The following is an 18,959-nucleotide window of genomic DNA, read 5'->3' as shown; positions in this document are numbered from 1 at the left end:
TTTTTAAGATGGCTGCCCCCCCCAAAAACAAAAGAGGATCGCGCGTTTGCTGGGCGGAGGTTTCCAGAAGGAAATCACCAGCTGGCATCTCTGCCATTCGTATCTCGATCTCTGGTCCAGCTGTCGTGTTCCAGAGGTGGTACTTTCGTTGGCATAGCACCAGAGTCATACCACTGTTTATTTTTGCTACGGGGATGCGATTGAGATACGCGTAATGGAGTTCATTAAAGTGTTTACCAAAATGCCGAATCTTTGGCTTGGAAAGGATGGATGGGTGGTCTACACTGCCCCTCGGAGAAGTATCGGAGACGAATATCTGGGGGTAATGGAAAGCCGTGATTTGAGTCACGGAGTAGAGATGTGAGTTGGGAGAACTTGTGACCTCCGAAGGCTGTAGTCACAGGAGAGTGAGTTTTTTTAATTGATTCAGTATGGGATTTCCGGTGAGCGAATAGAAACAAGCCGGAGCTGTTGAGCTGAAAGTTTCCATAGACATGGTCTCTCGATCATCGCTCTCTATCTTTGCTTAGTGGTGCTGGGATTTTCCCCAGGGCGGATGTGCAAGTGGAAGGGCAGAAAGACTTTACATTGATTTCCTACGGGTTTTCTGTATTCCTCTTGCCCTCCATGACATTTCCCGGAGCTACGATAACAATCCTAGACACGGAAGCCTCTGGTTAGCCCTCCGTACCGAGGACCCTAGGACTACTCCACGGTGCAGAAACTTAGAGAGGAAGCTATTGACTACGCATCCCGAGTTCGTCTCTGATACCTCATTACAGCAGCTGCTGCTGCGAGGTAAACGCTTGCGCATAACCGAGATTCCTAAGACTATGGGAGTATCAACTCCGCCTACCGTCGGCCGATTAGAACCAGGTTCCAGAATACTCATAATAGAACCTATCAGAGTGTTTGACCCCTCACTGGAACTTTCTCACGGTACGCGAACCTAGCGGGAGTTCCAGACTAGCGTTAGAATCATGGGAGATCACAAGCCCAGCACCGAACGACTCCAAGAACTGGGAATCAACTCTTTACTTCGGCGACACAGGCAATCTTTACGAAAACCTTCTAGGGTCTCGGCTTCTGAATAATGATACTCCTGATCTCCTGGGTGAGCGCGTTTTGATGGTGCTACATCTAGTGATCTACCGGAAGAATAACCAAAGCACTTGGTCTTTCCGTTTTAAACTTTAGAGTAGCGGAGATAGTTATGCACCCGTATTCTTCTTTCTTTCAACCTCGAGGCGGATGCCAACATCTAGATTATCTAGATTACCGTGAGAGACAAGCAAGATTAGCGCTACAGCAGACTGCGCGCAGAGTTCAGATATGTGATTCTCTAGAAGAAATGTTCCATCGCTCAGCTACGTTTCGTAGAAGTAGCAGAATCTCATCGCTAAGCTACTACCCTATACACCCCCCTCGCGCGGCGCCCCTCTCAAGAGCCACACTCACTACTAAACCACACTTCACCATATTGAGAGACGAGGTATTATCCAGAGTACTACAGCAGGTACGGTAGCAATCATCCCAAGTGTTCAGTCACCCCCCCCCCAAACTCCCGCAAACTCATTCGCAGGTCGGCCAGAGCAGAAAAACTCTCTCCCACACAGTCAATTCCCGATACAACCGGAGACAGCCTCCGGCGTTCTCAAAGATCGCAAACCCTCGAGTCCCCAATAACGACAAGTCCGTGTATCTGCGGTATCTCCCTCCTCTCTCCGGCAGACATCTAAACCCTTTTAGATTGGGAAACATGTGATTAGCATTATCTCCTTCAGATAACGGAGCGAGCGAGGTTAAAGTGGAGTGACCAACCCCCCACACTGCACCCTTTTAGAAAAACGTTATCCCCACGGCAGCGGTTCAGGCCTCCAGCTGGACAGGGACTCAAGCAGTTATCCGTCCGCTTGTTGAATCCGGGGCTTGCCGCTAATAGAAGCTTGATATTCATTAAAAGGATTGGACTCCAACTCGTGATCTATCGATTAGATGGCCTAGGAACAGAGTCCTCCCATCTTGATATTTCTGCACTGGCGGCCTTTTTATTGACGTCCGGGACGTCACTCGGACATTCTCGTGGTCCTGTACACCACTCTTTTGGCGACGGCAATTCATAGCTGTTCGGACGATAATGGGAACGTTGGGACCTGCCATGCTCATCCATAGCTCCATAGCACTATCGCACTATAACCTTATCCCCCAGAGCTATTTCTTTTTCTTTTTTTCTCAGGCCTCCCATAAGTCTGATCTAGTTCGCCCCAGAAATCACCCCAATGCCTGGCCATCGGACGTTCGAATCGTAGGTAAAACCAAGTTCAGATGGGGCGGAGGGTGAACAAAGGACTTTATGCGGGAAAGCCGTCTGGGGAAGGGAGGTAGCTGTTCCGTTCCCCGCTGTCTTATCGGATTGAGCCTACGCTTCACTTGCCCCTTCGCTCTAAGACTACGATGGAAGATTTTGGTAGCAAAACAACAACGGAAAGTTTTTGGGAAGAAGGTGTTCAAGGTAACATAGTTACTTTTCTGAGGGATGGGGTGGGGTGTATCTAGTTTGGGGGTGTAGGTGGTGTAGGTAGAACTTCAAACTCAATGATGGGATCCCCGCTTCTTACACAAAATTGTTATGGATGATATTGGCTTAAGGGGTGCTTGAGCACAGAGTGATACGTGAAAAGGTATATAAAGATTATCGGCAAGTGTTGGAGTAAACCTGAGGTGTCAAGTTTATGAGCTATCCTACTGCCATTTTCCCAAAGACTGACTTAAAACCTCCTCCCACCAGCAGAAACTTTAGTAACAAGCCCGGAAGTAGTAGTCTTTAGCCCTGCCCTCGTTGCTCACGAGAACAAACTAGAGCTTCGTAGAAAAGGAATATCACAAGGTTTGACATATAGTCATATCAAAGGCATATACGTGATGATATTGTCACATGGTGTTTATCACCTACCAACACCTGGCGGTGATATATTCACGCATAAGATTCACATAAGGTTCGGAGAGAAGTCGATGAAGTCAGGGAAAAACTACTGTATAACACCCGAGGGGAAATGGAAGAAACAAAACAGCACAAAGAATTCCCAATCTATCATTTATTTATTTATCTATCCAAGAGCAAAAAAAAAAAAACTTTGCTCATCCCCCACCCGCAAATCTAGGACCCCCCTTTCTTATATGCCCCGCCAGCACAAGCCATGTCCAGCAAATTTGGCAGGCCGATATCGTTCTGGACGTGCCTGGAATTGAACTTGGTGACCTTCTTGAGACCCTGGAATTCTTCGTTGCCCAGGCGAACAGGAGTCCCTGAGACGAACCAGAGGACTCCTTCGGAACAGGGTGGGAATGGAAACGATCCGTTATAGTAATGGATCTTGGAAGTTTCGACATTTTTGATGATGCTCCTAAAAGAAAGAGGTGATGCATGGTGAGTACTGGGAAGGGCAATGGGGGAGAGAGGGAATGTTTACTTGAAATCTATCTTTGCGGGCATATGTACATCTTTGGACCGACGTAATACCTCCAATTGGTCTTTGAGGGAGGAAAAGACTGGGTCGGGTGCTCCAGTCCCTTTTAAGAAGTCTCCAAAGATACCAACTACTGCGAGTTGTCCTGGAACTAAAAAAAAATGTTAAATTTAATTTAATTTTTTTCCACGCAAAAGGGAAAAGGAACAACTTACAGTCAACACTCTCATGGACAAAGTGAATCTCCACCGGAAAGTACTCATCTTCAAGTGTATGCTCCCCGGGCAACTGGAAATGGAATTGGACAAGCCTATATCTCCGCCCGCCTAGCATAGCCGTGAACTCCTGAGGACCCTTTGGAGTCAATTGAACCCTCAACGCATACGCATGGTAGAAAACCTCGAAGTACGCCATCGGCGGGTAAAGGAATTGGGAGCCCGTGACAGCCGTGGTGGTTGCCGCGCCGACGTTGATTGGAGATTGCTGCTTGGAGGTTGCGCACGCTCCCCACTCGGGAGACAGCTTGTGCCAGAGGTTTGGACCGGTGGAGCGGGAGTAGCCGTAGGAAATGTCAGCGCCAGAGCTGAAGGTGTCATTTCTGAAAATGGTTCCCGAGAGGACGAGGGTGAAGAGGTTGAAGAGAGCCAGACATTTTTCAAGGAAGATACGCATCTTAAGTAGGGATTTATGACTAATGGAAATTGTTAATGTTCAATTTGGATTGGCCGCGGTGGTTTGAAGCGAGGAGTTGTGATGGTTGTGTGGACTAAATGAAGCAGGGGTGGCAAGGAAAGAGGAAAGGGAGGAGGATGTGGAGAGCCTACTAATGGACCGTGGCTCGAAGGGAAGGAGAAAATTTTCGAGACACATGAACCATAGAAAAGAAAAACTCGGAACTGATCCATGGTGGAAACGCTACCTGACTTGATACCAACAAACAAAGCTCTCTGTCGAGGAAGAACTTAAAAATAAAGAGTGATAAATTCTGCTCCTTTCAGAGACAATAGCTTCGCTTCTAGTATTATAGAAGGACGAGACCACCTCAATCTCCCCTCCATGAATACACCCTCAAACTTCATCGAACGCCACCAATGACCAAAGGATACCAACACTGCATCACTCAGAATCACTCGTGAGTTCAAACCACCCGCCGCCACCAACCCATGACCTCACAGGACTCTTCACCACCACCAACAAAGCAAAACTCCGAGTCAGATTTTGTACAGTATATAGCTTTGTACCTCGGGATATACAGATATCCCGAATTCATTAGCCGCGATAATTAGGTAGACCTACTGCCCACCCACCACCCCTGACCCCCTCCAACAACCTTTCATCCCTTTCACACTCCCCCCTCCGAAAAATTTCCCCATCAATAACCACTAACTTAATCACAACCTCTATCAACCACACCTCCACTAACCGAATAACTAGGTCAACCTGTGTGAACCGCACCCATAGGTATTCTCGCACCGAAATCAAATGGGCCTAAGGTCCAACGACGGATGATGGATCAGGTGATGCCATGCGTCCGTTGTCCACCTTGTGCGACGTGCACCCCCACCACTGGAAGCCTAATTCAACCTTCTCGCAGAGGGGAAGAAATTGAGTGGACAAGGCTTTCGATGACATATCTACCCTTCAATACGGGTAGCTGCAGGTGTAGCTGTTGGGGCTTGGTACGGCTATGATGGGAAGCCTAATCGGCGGATGCACCGGGTGGGGTCCGGTTTTGTGTGGGGTTTATGTGATAGGTGCAATGGCATTTGCGGTATTACTGCAGTGGGATTGGAGATTTTGCAAGTGTGGATTGCTAGGGTTTATGAGTGGTATGTTCTGCATGGAATAGAAGGCTTGACCAGGAGTAGCGTGCTATTCAGGAATTTCATGGAATAACTAACTTATATCTACCAAGTTTTTTAAAAGGGAAAGAAAAATAGAGGCGGGAACACAATCCAAGTCCCAACAGACATAAAACTATCAAAATTTAATATTCGTGACATAACCGACCCCTCCTCCACCAGGATAATAATATTACACCCCCGACTCAACTCCCTCCACAACCACCTCCTCGTACACCACAACCTTTCCCTGGCCCTGCACATGGCCCCCCCTCTCACGGCGCTCATACCGCTTCTGCATCTACTGCCCAAACATCATCAACGCCTAGTGCGTCATGGAGAAGACCGCAGAGAACATGGGGATCAGGATCCAGGCATATATCACCCAGTCCGGGGTCATCATGGCGCCGGTGGTGAAGGTGGAGAGGTATGGCTTCAGGATCAAGTTGACCCAGGAGAGAAGGACGGGACCTACAGCTGGGCAAACCCGAAAACCACCAGGATATGTCACAATTTGCAAAGCCCGCTGTAGATAATAGCAGAAGCAACCGATACCGCAACTGCGCCGGTGCCTGTTAGGATGTAATGTATTCCCCGCGCCGAGTAGGTCCCGTACTCCGCCCTCTGGTCTTGAAACCATATATTTTGGCTCTCCTATTGGGACATGAAGAAGTCGAGAAGCTATATATATAAACTAGCATTCTAGTTCACCGACAGGATCGAAGGGCGAGAGGGGGTGACTGCAGTAATAGATATATGAGCCGGAGCTAGATAAAAACGCCAATGCGTAAACTCCCCCTTGGCAGGACCGCCGGTGTACAAGCCACTATCTGAGTACAGAAATAGGCGCAGCAGGGACCCAATTGATATTAAATGGCATGCTCTCTTCCTTCATTAACGAGCCGTCGAGATATCTCCGGTCGTGAGAGGATCAACACCGGGATTTGAAAGGTGAGGCGGCCGGCTGTTCGGCAATTATCCGGTCTCCTCCACCCGATCGATAATTGGGCGGTGAAATCTAGCTTGAATAGAGTGTCTGGGAAACGAATATCGTATGTTCCCCCATAGACCCCCGATCGCCAAGCGAAAAGTACCTACTATCTAGTTATTCAAGACCCCGAGGGAGCTTAGGGGCCGAGTTGGGTTGGGAGGTGTTCTTTCTGTAGGAAATATGCCAAGTGCCCACGGCACTCGCCGCCGGAGGTCTTCCTGTCATTCCTCCCCGCCAGGACCGGCCTCATCCCCAACTCAATATGGTGGCCACATTAGGTTCCGGCAGCCAGGGCTGGGGGGATCCCAGAAGTACCGGATAACGTAAGCTCAAACTAGTACCGCGGCGCCCGGCAAAAACCCTCATAATACGAAAACTATTATCATACTTGCCCTGGGAGTTCTACAGAGCAGGTGATGACTGATCTACGGTGTCATACTCGAATAGTAGTGTTTCTCGAGTACCGTAGCAGGGTTTCCTAATAAACTTATTAACAACTTGGCAGGGACACGGCGCAACTGTTACCGTCAGTCGCTTGAAAGCCTACCCGGCAATATCTTCACTCCTCACACCCAAGTATCATACGAACTCACGTCGCCCACCCCTGAAAGTTAACCTAAAACACGGAACTGTACTGCTGGGATTCGATAAAACTTTTGCCCGATAGCTAAGATAGATGATCCACAAAACCCCCAACTTGTATTCAAACACCACAACACCCCCAGGTAAAACAAATCCAACAAGCACTATCAAAAGAAACAGCGAAAAAGGTATATACAGCACTACAAGCGAAATCAAGAAATAGAGAGCCCCCACTTAAAGCACTTATAGTCTAAACCGAGTGCCCCCCCAACCCGGTATCCAGGCACTGGCAAACATCATCCCAGTCGTCAGGCTTCCTCCTAGTATCTAACTTCGGGCAACTCTTGACAAGCCTCATCTCCGAGCACTTGAAGACTATCATCCAACTCCTCTCTAGAGCGTGGCCGAAATATGGATTTTGTGGAGCATCTTCCATGCCAGGCTGCCTCGTATCCTGGTGAATCCAGTGCTTCTCATCACTCTCCAATACCTCTTTAAGGTGTTGGTAGATATGCTTATCGGTTCCCTTAACCCTTCTTGAAGAGACGATAAACCCTGACCCGCGAGACAGAAGGATACTAGTGCCCGGGCACAACTCTCCATAAACGGCTGAGAATATCTGAGGTACCCGAGCCCAAGTATCTGCCGATGCCCAAGGGTCACGGCATTCGTTGCAGGAGCATTCTGCATGGCCAATCCCGAGAGAAAGCATACCAGTAGAAGGAAGGAAAAAATCTTCAATCCGAGCCTTCACATGATCAAAGTCCTCAATATCCGGATGGAGGAAAAGGGTGTGGTCTGCGAGATTATCCCAGTGTTTCAAGATATGGTGGAGATAGGCTCCAGTCTCACGACTAATGTTGGGAATACTCTCGGCAGCATCCGCACCGGTCTCCTTGATTAAAGACACCAAGTCCGCTGTTTTATCCATGCTGTACACCACCACCTTTGTCTCCAAAGTTGAAAGCTGCGGAAGGCTAAGGATTTCCTCCACCCGATCACGAATTGTTTGGGTATTCTCCTGGGACATGCTGATAACAATATCAAACCTGCTCCTAGAGACACGGTTGCCGGTGATGAACCTAGAGGAGCTGTATGACGTATGTGCACCCACAAATGTAGCATCTCGAGTAGGGTATCGACCATGATACATTGTTCCCAAAACTATCACCGTAAAAAGGGAAGCAGCACCAATTCCCAACCGGCGATTTGATAGACTTCCTGTGCCAAGCCGCAATCCTCGTAGATGCGCATATTGCTCGTTGATCTTGTCGGCGCCCAGTTTGTAATACAAAAGACCAGATAGGGCAATGCTGTAGCCAAAAAATTGAAGGATAGTAACTGGATTTCCCCAGATGATCATTGAAGCACAGACGAGCAAAATATCCTTCAAAACACCGCAAAGAGTGAGGACCAGTGAGGACGTTTTCCCAATCAAAAAAACCACCGAGACATTTAAACCGAATGCTACGAGAGCATTTAGAAGAAATGTAAGCCATCCAATCATCAGTAGTTCTGATACCCCCAAGGAACTGCTCTCGAAAATCAAGAACAGCACGAAGTTCATGGCTGCGCATATCGGTGCGAAATAATATAGCGAGACAAGTGGATCCATCTTGAGCTCTGCTGAAGAGAGCAATCTCTGAACCATGACAAGTCGGACTGCCTCGAATCCAATTCCGAAAACCTGGAAGATAAATCCACTGGGATCGAAGAGGATCTCGCCGTAAGAGGCAATCATAATCCCAATCACGATAAAGGTGACATTCCTCAGGACACTCAAATTCAGACTCTCGACCCCCAGGCTCCAAGAGGCGATAAGCACCGCTACAGGCGTGGTCGCCTAACATGACAGTTAACAGCTAACCCCGGGGTAGTGCAGGGACGGGCTGTTACCTTCAACATCTGGATAAATGATACGCTCAGATAGAGATATGCCTTGTTGCTACAGACCAAACTCAAGCTAAAGAAGAGGCCAATTGGACAAATAGCACGCAAGTAAACCTTCCCGGTCATTTTGACTGCCTTCCGGCCATCGAGCAAAGTGCTTGTTCTCGCAAGAAACTGAGTCACAATGGAGGAAAATAGGAGATGCCATGTTGTTAGGAAAATTGCTAAACCCAATGTCAGTTCAATGATTCTCTTATCATGAAAAGCAGCAGGGGTATAATTGATAAGGAAACGGGGGGTAGTACGAAAACCTGGGAACGGAAGATCAGCAACTACGCAACACAACGACAGCGACTATTCAGGGATTCTCATACCGAAGTTTTTGGTTCCAGGATCCAGAATCCACTTGTTAAATAAAATGACAGCGGAACTCAGAGAAATCCACACTCTGGAAGCAAAAAAAAATCAAAAATCTTTAGTTATGTCTCAGACATTCCGCATAAGCTGGAGTGTGTTTACATTACATAGAAAGCTGGATGTATCCTATCCCTAGGCTTCCCCAGGGCAGCGGGGGGCGGTGTTCCTATCGCTGGTGTCATGGGTTGTGCGGTTGTCCGGGAACCCTCGTGATTTTCGGAGCCCCCTTTGTCATAAGAGGCCATAGTGATAGGAGGCGGCTTGAGAGAAGAGTGGAGAAAGTCGAAAACAAGAAGACAGGGAAACAGGGAAACAATGGATGAGAAAATGAAACAAAGATATATGATAAGACAAAATCAAGAGAGAAGAATTGGGATCCCAAGTTGGCTCAATGTCTAGACGGTTTCCAGGGATAAAGAGGAGGGGTCCTAAATTTTTATCATCTCAATCCTAGAGGTATGATAGTGGTATGGGAAGGCCCTAGTGGTGATCTCTGGGGATGCGGATCGGAGACCAGGAGGGATTCTCTTACCATGTTTAAAAATTTGTGAAAATGGGACTCCTCCCCCTTCCAATCCGCCTCGGAGGAAAAAAGTCAAAATACCACCGGAAGACGGCAGGGTAAGGTCTTGGGCAGTACCAATGCCAACTCACCTTAGCTGTGGGGCAATTCTATCATACTTCAAACTGCTGACACTAAAAAAAAAGAGATAGCCATTATCGATTGGAATGCTCCATGCTGACAAAAAGGATTTGGGGACAAAATGTGTGTAAATTTAAACTTGCGTTGTTTTTAGAGTAATCGGAAGATTTTAGAAACACAGTAAAATGGTACCCAGAGTTGATTGGAAAAGATACTGCTGTACTGTACCCAATTCGATAGTGGTAACCTATTTTTTTTGCGAGACTTCCCCAAAATTTAAAACACTATCGGGGGTGACTAAATCTTTAGTAATCGAAAAACATGAGGCTTTTATTCTAACAAAGTAGCATTCAGCAGAGTAATAACATCTCATAAAATTACTAGACTTCTCAAGATCACTATTACGATTTCCACATCTTACAAGTTTCATGGTTTTAAATGTTTTGCTTTTACAAGCCGTGAGCATACCGGTAGGATGAACTACTTGTATGAGGTTAGAGCTACAAAAAAGAATGTTGTATGATATCATAATAATATTATTATTAAAAAAAAGTCTGCACAGCCCTTATGACTGTGTCATATAGAATGCTGACATGTTTTCAATTTTGGGACGCTACCCTGCTGACGCTGACGAAAACTTATATAGTTGGGACTGGACACCGGGTGCTGACAGCTTGACCGTCCCTAACGATCCTGCCAATACAGCACAGAGTTACTCATCAGCTTAAAGTATTGGATTGGAAAGTATCGAAAGGGGGGATTAAGCCATCTTTCGTCGCTAACAAACATCTGACACCCCGTGACCTTGACATGTTAAAATCCCCACCGTGCAACGACACGGGAAATATATAGAATTGACATTGATACCGTGGTAGAAGTAATGCCCGTATATCAGGGACAGGCAGACAGAGAATAATTGAAATGGTCGAATACTTTGCTCTCTCCCATCCTCGAATGCCTAAACTATACCAATTAAGAGAAATCCGAAACTACTCCGCGAGAGTTCCCCAAAATTTACAGTCAACTCCTGGCAGTCACTCACTCGGCTAGCGGCATTTAATTGCTACCTAAGGGGACGGAAACATCATCATTTCCTGGTAGAGAAAGCAAAGGGGATGGATCATCAAGGGGTTCCCCCTCAAAAAAATCCCCCTAAATCGACGGATTCCCACAGAATCATTCTGCCAAGTTGTATGCGGTCGGTAAGTATCCGCGTGAATTAAACTGGTGCCTTGTTTTCGCTTTCGGACCACCGTGCAAACTTCTGTATCATCCTCTTCTCACAAGCAGGAATTGTTCTGTCCGATCCAACCAATGAGTGTCCGCAGCGCCTTTTGGGCAGGTGGGTTAATACTTGTATATAGAGCCCGGGGGATCAAACCGCTCTCAGCGACTAGGCACCTCGTCCATCACCAAGCAAGATACGCAAACCGATAGTCATCCAAGAAAAAAAAACATTTTCGAGTGAGACTCTGTGAAGATATGTCCCCATGTTCGGAATTTTCCAGGCGGCCCGAGTCGAGAACATAGCCATAACCAAAGACAATCCGGTACAGTGAAAGAAATACTTGCAGCTGCAAATTATAATCCAGTCCAAGACACTCACAGGCGGAAGGTTCCGGGTCAGAGGACTCAGGTCCGCATGTACCAGAGCAATAACGACACTTTACACTTCCCTTTAAGTCTCAGCTCACAAAAGAGATTTTTACTTCCGCATAAAGGCGTGCGCAAAGCGTCGCAGCTCGTATTCTCGTGCCAGTGAGGTCTCCCACAGTGAGCCTGTCAAGGGTTGTGTTTGGAAATGATCTGCTGTCCTGTCAAATTTGTTTGTTCAAGCCACGAAGAGTGTCACGGGGGCGCCTGGGGCCAGTGGGAAAAATAAAAAAATAAGAGAATATATTTGGGGGAAGGGTGTCACTGGTGTTGGGCTTACATGTGAGGTCTCTTCTGTGTGGTTATTGGACGCCCGTATTGGTTGCCTGTTGATACTGGCTGGGGTAAGGTCCTTCCGCTCTGGGGGGTTTGTTGAGAGGGGTGAGGAGATTGCTCCAAGAGGCTTCCGTGGTTTTACAAGGAGTTGGTGAATGGGGTGAGAAGCATCGTTGGGGGATCGGCTTCGGGTTCACTCCACGTACTTTATTGTTCCCTAGTATCTTGAACCCACAGCGTTGATCGAGAGTTTCCGGGCTTTGAAATAGCCCAACGCCACACAACCTGAAGTACGAGATCTTCCGATGTATTGCTAGATATTGACCCGCTAGCAACCCGCTGTGATATCAGATGCGTATCTATTTCAAGAGGGCTGAGGGGGACCCTTTGTCCGGGGCCTATGGTCCTCCGGGTGAGTAAAGTCCGGTGGTAGAAAGGCATAAAATGGCTGGTTAGAGCCAGTCGTGGCAAACGCCCCACTCCCGCTATCGAGTCTCGTACGAACAAAATAGTTGTGAGCTTGTGTGACCTGACAGCCTAGAGGCCCGATTCCTGAGACTTTTGTACTCCCCTAGGAGAAGTCACAGATAACATCCTGGCGGGTCTAGCCAACCACAACTCTGAGGAAAATTTATGTCCATTGTGAGAGACAGATAATCCTGGACTATGCAGAGGCGAATGTGCCTTTAGAAAACCATGTTCGGAAACAGCCACCACTTTTCGTGGAAAAATATCATAGCGTTATCCACCAGACCTCAGTCACAAAGTTCATAAAGTGCCAGGCATGAAGGTTAAGTCGGTCAAAGTTCATCTGGTTGACTCGGTGGCCTTTCCTGCCGCCCAGAGAACGGCCTTTACCCAGCCACCGGACCGGACAGACTTTCGCGCATACCAAAAGTAGGGTACAGTACGAGTACTTGTGCTCGAGTACTTGTGATCTGCCGGCGCTCCCCACAATCACAGTGTCCTAGGGCAATGGGGTGGCTCCGTTCCCCTCGGGACTCTCCATCTCACCGAGGTTGGGCTTAGTGGCTGAGATCTGACCATCCTATTCGAGTCCATCTACTCGAGTATATACTTGTAATCCTGGCGTAGTATAACCACCGTGCAAGGCAAATCACTCATGTGCTGTACAAACACATTCCAAGTACCGGTATTTAGGGGAATATACCCCATGGGTCCGGTTACCCGTGCTCAAGTAGAGGCCATAGCTCACCGCAATTGAGGTCTCCTCTATGAAAGGGTATCCTTGCCCTGTTGGGTTTGAGATCCTGCACAAATGCCTTAAAACTCACCAATTTCGAACACTAAGCTGCCAACACCGTAGATCGGCCACCAAACACAAGCTCTAATCTCTCGGAGAACTATCGCACTATCATACCGTACTTGAGTTCGGAACTTTGCGAGAGAGCTTGTCTCGGTTTTCTCAGTCTCAACTTAAAACGATTCCTTAAACTATCATGCAATCTATAGAAAAAAGATCGTAAAATCTCTCGCAAACTACTCTTGCACACCAAGCGTGGAGGTGGCGAGTACGGGTCTGGTGCTTGTATCTATGCACTGCTAATATCCCAGTAACCCCCAGTACTCGAGTACTCGAGTATACTGGTATATTATATTACCGGTACTTAGATTCCGCAAGATCCCTTACATTCTGCACCCACCCATGTCACACTAGGTTCTCGGCACTCCCGAGTACCCGCAACCACTACCCCCGAGACATCGATCTTCTCACGCTACTTGAGGATACCGTACTTGTACAAGTACAATAGAATCTCAAAAATTGGACATCGCGCTTGGTGGTCCAAATTTTCCTTCTATGGAAAAGGGGCAAGGAAATAGCAAAAAAAAAAAAAGGTGTGCCGTTCAGCCCCCTGAAAGTTAAAAAAACAAAACAAACAACATTCCAGACCTTACCAGAGAAGGCAACTCGAACGATATATCACCCGGAATTGCTTGGGATTTTGCGATAGCAGACACAATATTTCTGAGTTGCGAGTTACACTCAGGAATGTTCTTTCATTCCTTCATTGATGACTAATTTTCGGCCTAGATCTGGTGTTTCCTGTAGTCCCTATATTCGATCGATCAAGGCCTCATGATAATCAAGGCTTGGGTCACGTAAGCAGTCAATCAACTTCAGGGTATTACTTCATCCTTCTTGCGATGTTTGAAGAAACCGCAGACCAGTTTGACGCGACCTCATGACCCAGTGTTCTGGGTTTGGGGCCTAGTGTCACCTAGGTTGCTTCGCATCTTTGCTCGGAAGGATTGCTTGATATGATATAATACCATATGCTTCCCATGCCAGATAGTTTCCAAGGTGATAACTTTATGGCTAAATTCTACGCTTTTTCCAGAATCGTTATCCTGTGCCAGTCTAGGTATCGCATAGGTATCATTTGTCGTAAACTAGGCTATGAGTATAAGTGCTATGGCCAAGACGAGCGCTCGAGAGCTTGACTATGCCTTGGATAACCTCCGCCAGCAAGCCAAGCTGTTGCACAATCGGGTAGAAGGAGCGAACTATCGGGAGTACTTATGCTACCATATTTCACTTCTTGTTTCGCGGAATACAATTCCTAATCAACTGCTCATAAGTGGCAAGTGTAAATGGTAGCAATTAAGGGTGAAAAACTGACACGCAACGCAGTGGAGAGAAGGATGGACAAGTGTTTGCCACTAGCCTCTGGTGGTATCCAAGCCCGTGTGTCGAGGGCATCAGCGGAAGGGTTTTGAAAAAATGAGGATCCACTAATGCGCAAACCCAACCCCTGCTTAACCCCCGAACGTGTGGTATTCCGGCTACCTGCAGTACCTGGACGAAGTGCCCGGGAGAGAGCAATTTAGACACCATGAAGGGAGGGCTCCCACATAGAAAGTAAAAGCTGGGTGAGAATGTGGTGATAGGAACGTGGAGTGGAGCCGGATTGTGCTTCTATCCAATTCCAGTAGCTATGAATAAATGACTGAGTTCTCCCAGGCTTCGATTCCCAGGAGGCCGCTTTGCTTGCTTGCTTCTTGAATCGTAGGGACAACACTACAGCACAGGAGCAGCATCACAGTATTCTGTTTCTTCCCATCTAGCACCTAAATTGCGCTTAAGATATGACTCCGTCGGGATGAACATGGTGTGTTCCGGATATCTAGATCTCTCGGTGAAGGTCAATGCTCTGGCACCAGTGCTGACGACGGAATATAGCCAGTGCTAAACGAGTCTCTACTACTCACCGGTGGAGACCCGAGAACTTTAGACGATATTAGCGATACCAAGTGGTTGGCCATCATGCGGTATGGATTATGGTATAGTATCTGCTCCCTCAATCTTTACCCTGTTATTTAACAAGTGATTTAGGCATGTACAGTAGTTGTCTGGCCGATAATTCCTGGTATCGGTTTTCTTTATGCAGGTTTAGCCCGAAAGCACGCTTCGCTAGGGCTCCTTTGGCAGTCGTTTTCAGTCTCGGCGGTGATATCTTTCCAATGGTTAGTGATCTTTCCTGGCGGATTCGCGGAAATTTCCACTGACAAGTCAGGTGGTGGATTGGGTATTCACTTGCCTACTCCCGAACCCGGAGAAGTTCATAGGGGACTTTGAAAATATTGTGCTGAGAATGTTGCAGCTGCCCCGTCTCTCGGTTCAGGTTATATCCCAGAGATTTCGTTCGCCCTTTTCCAGGTAATTTGACCTTATTCCCCCTTACATCATGGCGCTGTTGCTGATACAGGGCGATTTGATAGTTGTTTTTTTCTGTGTTGTCACTGTACAAATTATGATTGGTGGTGCCCTCGAGGGCGGGAGTCTTCTGCCAAGCTTGCTATTTGGGTTTGCCTGGGCAAATGCTGTCCACCGGTACTGCCCACTCGCTTGCGTAAGTACCCCTTTCACTCAAGTACCTTTAAAATTCGAGTGATTGACCCTGATGCGCAGTGGACTACGCTGGTGAGGGCCCGGTGCATGTCGCTTCTGGTTTCTCAGCATTAACCTATGCTCTAGTTCTTGGGAAGCGCCAAGGCTACCAAAGAAAAGAGCATAGACAAACACTTGATAATGTAGCAATGGTCTTTCTGGGAACATGGTTTGGGTGGCTATGCTTCAATGGAGGAGGTGCCTTAAATGCCACGATTAGACCTATGTAGGCAATGTTTAACACTACTCGTAATGTAAGTCGGGAGTATAGTATCTTACCTACTCTCACTCCCTCACCGGAAGTTTGCTGACATGTGATCCAAGTTGCGGTATCATTGGATGGGTTACCGCCGGTTACTTCAGAAAGAAGGAAAAATTCTCTGTCGCGGGTGCTTGTGAAGGAGCCATCGCAGGTATTTCGACTATTCTGGTCAACGGTAAATCTTTGGATTCCAGACTCACAATTTGTAGGACTTGTCGGAATTACGCCAGCAGCTGGGTATGTTGCCGTTTGGTTTGCGGGTAGGCATCCGGAAGCATACTCATCCATTTGCCACAGATTCTATTCGTTAACCTAATATAAAGCTTCGATCGCCTTCATCACGGCAGTCGTCTGCTCCCTCTGAGAGGAAATTAACATCTGGATTTGTATATAGACGAAGGGATGGATGTATCCAAGCTCTATGGAATCGGGGGCGCAGTCGGTGCTTTCCTAGTTTTCCTACCAGGGATTCTCGCGAGCGAATCAGGAAATATACCCCATCCTCCCTTTCTCACACCTGGGGACTTCTGGCTTATATATCTACGGGGTGTTTAAATCAGCCTGTCGGACAGCATGACTTCAGCACCTGGGGTTATTTGACGGAAACGGAGTTCAAGTAGCCAAACAGTTAGTAGACATACTAGCCATAGCCAGCTACTCATTCTCCGTGTCGGCAATTATCTTGTTGGCGATGAACCACCTTCCAGGCCTTCAGCTGCGACCCTTTGGGGAAGCCGAGCTTCGTGGCCTCGATAAGCACGAATTTGCGGGGACGAAACGGAGGACTTCCGGGGATATGAGAGGGACAGACTGATAGTCGGGGTATCACTCGGACCACTGTGCTCCCGCGCGCTCTGACACCAGAACGCCACGGCAATCAATAGCCGCAACAGCCGGAATTCAAACAGCATCATATGATACAAGCTTTCATTTACGATACGGGGATAGCAACGCCTCCCAAGAGCTCTACAACCCCGTCGGATAATTCCCCCGCGGTAGCGTAAATTTTGAAGGAGTGGGTGAGTGGGCAGTACCGGTAATATTTCAGGAAGCAAGGGAGGGAAAAAGAGAGGGGGTTTCTTTCATGCATGATCCCGATATTTTGTTTTACAGAGAAGCACTTATTTTTGTAGCGGTTTATTTTATTTTAGGCTTCGTATGGTAAACCGTGTGACAAAGTTGAACTACAGTAAGGCAGATAGTCGTGGGCTGTACAGTACTTGTACATCACAACCTATCACAAGTGCTTGCACTGTAGGCATAGTACAGTGTTGGTCATAATACAAGCAAAGCAGACTTAAACGGGATGTCGGGATAATCCAACTGCGCAATGCGATAGAGTTCCATTATTCCGATACAGCGCAAATAAAAGCTTCAAAATTTGATGCACAACTCCACACTCCCTCCGGCAAGCGGGCACTCTCATGCCGGCGGTTAGGAAGCACGATTAGTAGAGCATAGTGCGAGTAGTCCTTTATTGATTACCGTACTGTAGGTACGCAGGGCAGGAGTTTCATCAACCCTACAATTTCCTGTGCGTATTTTAGAGATTGGATACTGAGAACAGCTTCGTGGTGTTCTTGATACAGAGATAAGAAATACCGGTACGGCACTATGTTCGGAAAACCCTCTGTACGTCAAGGTACAGTGAGCTACTCGTAATGTAAAACCAGTCTACAGTAGTACCACCGACGATCCATCGTAAGTATTGTACCACGTAGCCACCTATAATAGTACCGGTACTTGTATTCCCCTCGCGATCCAAGATACTCGAGCACCATCGTATTAACTTCCCCGCGTTGTACAGTACCTTCAATACTCGAGTATAGTGCAAGCTGTGGGTGGGTGTCTGTCCGCTTGGAATACCAATATTCTAGGCTAATATCATGGCCGTGCACGGCACAGCACGACAGAGGCGCCCACGCGTAGCACCGCATTTAGAGACTACACTCCGAAGATGTGGGGGATGTTATGGGAGTTTTGTTTTTCTGGACGAGCTCGGACTATCGTACAGTATGAGATCGGAGGGAAGATGTGGGTGATGGCGAGCAGGGGAACTCGCTCGCCAAGACAGCACAGGAAAGTACTCGTGCAAGAGGGAGAAGAGATACCGGTAGCACATTAATCAACACCATGCCCTCGAGCCACTTTAATCTCCGCGTTCCTGGAGTTTATCGGGCATACCAGTAGTGTGAATAAGCAGATTCCAATAAGTGGGTTCTAATTTATCCCATTGCGGTTGCACAGTCTGACCCATTTCTACCTGGGCAGGCTGTCCTGCACTTCAATGCATTGCTTAAGAATATGCCACACCCTCCCAAATAGGACCGAAGTCCCGCAACGAACTTGGTCCCCGGTGTGGAGGAATACCGGTACACATCTTTCCCTTTGACTAATCAAGACACTTTTCGTTCCATGCTAAAGGGCAGCACTCCCAATATACAGGCCTCCAGCAGAATTATATCCTTAGCATCCAGAGCGGGTGGTCCATAGTGGGTTGAAGACAGATGGATGACTGCGCTGGTGGGAGCTCAGCCGAGCGGTTTTGCTACGGCACTCGCGACTTCCGGTGCCAAGATCGTGGAGGACAGGACAGGAACAGTGCTTACGAGATGTGCTTCACGAATTTCAATAAATTTATTCTATGATAGTTCACTGACCAGGTATGTAGTAAAGAGTCCCTGTGGCGATCAGGTACTGTGATCGTACAGGACACCACTCAATGCCATCTTACAGATATCTCATTTAGTATCATACTTGAACCCGGAGCCGCAAGATACTGTAATGACAGTGCTCGTACGAGTACTGTACAGTGCATAAACCACCGCCCCACGCTCACGCCACTTCAGGAGGAGCAAGCGAAATCATCAACCGGCAGCAGCGTACAGTACGAGTACCGGACAATCTTATGAAGAATGGGCGGCTATGGTTCCCGATCAGAACGATTGCTAAGATGCCTCAGCCTCGCACTCTGCTAGAATACTCCACCACATCTAACCAAGCCACAGATGACTGCGAAATTTAATG

General features: G+C 47.6%; 2 protein-coding genes across 2 annotated transcripts; one reads left to right on the top strand and one right to left on the bottom strand.

Annotated features, from left to right (window-relative positions):
- Positions 1 to 7,131: 7,131 nt before the first annotated feature.
- GSTUM_00008551001 (uncharacterized protein) lies at positions 7,132 to 9,370 on the bottom strand (the record flags this gene model as incomplete). Its single annotated transcript, XM_002840121.1, has 4 exons — positions 7,132 to 8,724; positions 8,778 to 8,995; positions 9,146 to 9,219; positions 9,291 to 9,370. 4 exons carry the CDS (start codon positions 9,368 to 9,370, stop codon positions 7,132 to 7,134), a joined length of 1,965 nt encoding a protein of 654 aa, XP_002840167.1.
- A 5,683-nt stretch (positions 9,371 to 15,053) lies between these two features.
- GSTUM_00008550001 (uncharacterized protein) lies at positions 15,054 to 16,746 on the top strand (the record flags this gene model as incomplete). The annotated part of the gene is made up of 9 exons (XM_002840120.1): positions 15,054 to 15,068; positions 15,116 to 15,340; positions 15,489 to 15,636; positions 15,692 to 15,896; positions 15,974 to 16,083; positions 16,142 to 16,192; positions 16,256 to 16,281; positions 16,350 to 16,481; positions 16,516 to 16,746. 9 exons carry the CDS (start codon positions 15,054 to 15,056, stop codon positions 16,744 to 16,746), a joined length of 1,143 nt encoding a protein of 380 aa, XP_002840166.1.
- Between the last annotated feature and the right edge of the window lie 2,213 nt (positions 16,747 to 18,959).

The sequence above is a fragment of the Tuber melanosporum genome (assembly GCF_000151645.1).
Source record: "Tuber melanosporum whole genome shotgun sequence assembly, scaffold_48, strain Mel28".
Classification (NCBI taxonomy): domain Eukaryota; kingdom Fungi; phylum Ascomycota; class Pezizomycetes; order Pezizales; family Tuberaceae; genus Tuber; species Tuber melanosporum.
This window is presented reverse-complemented; position numbering and strand designations above follow the sequence as displayed.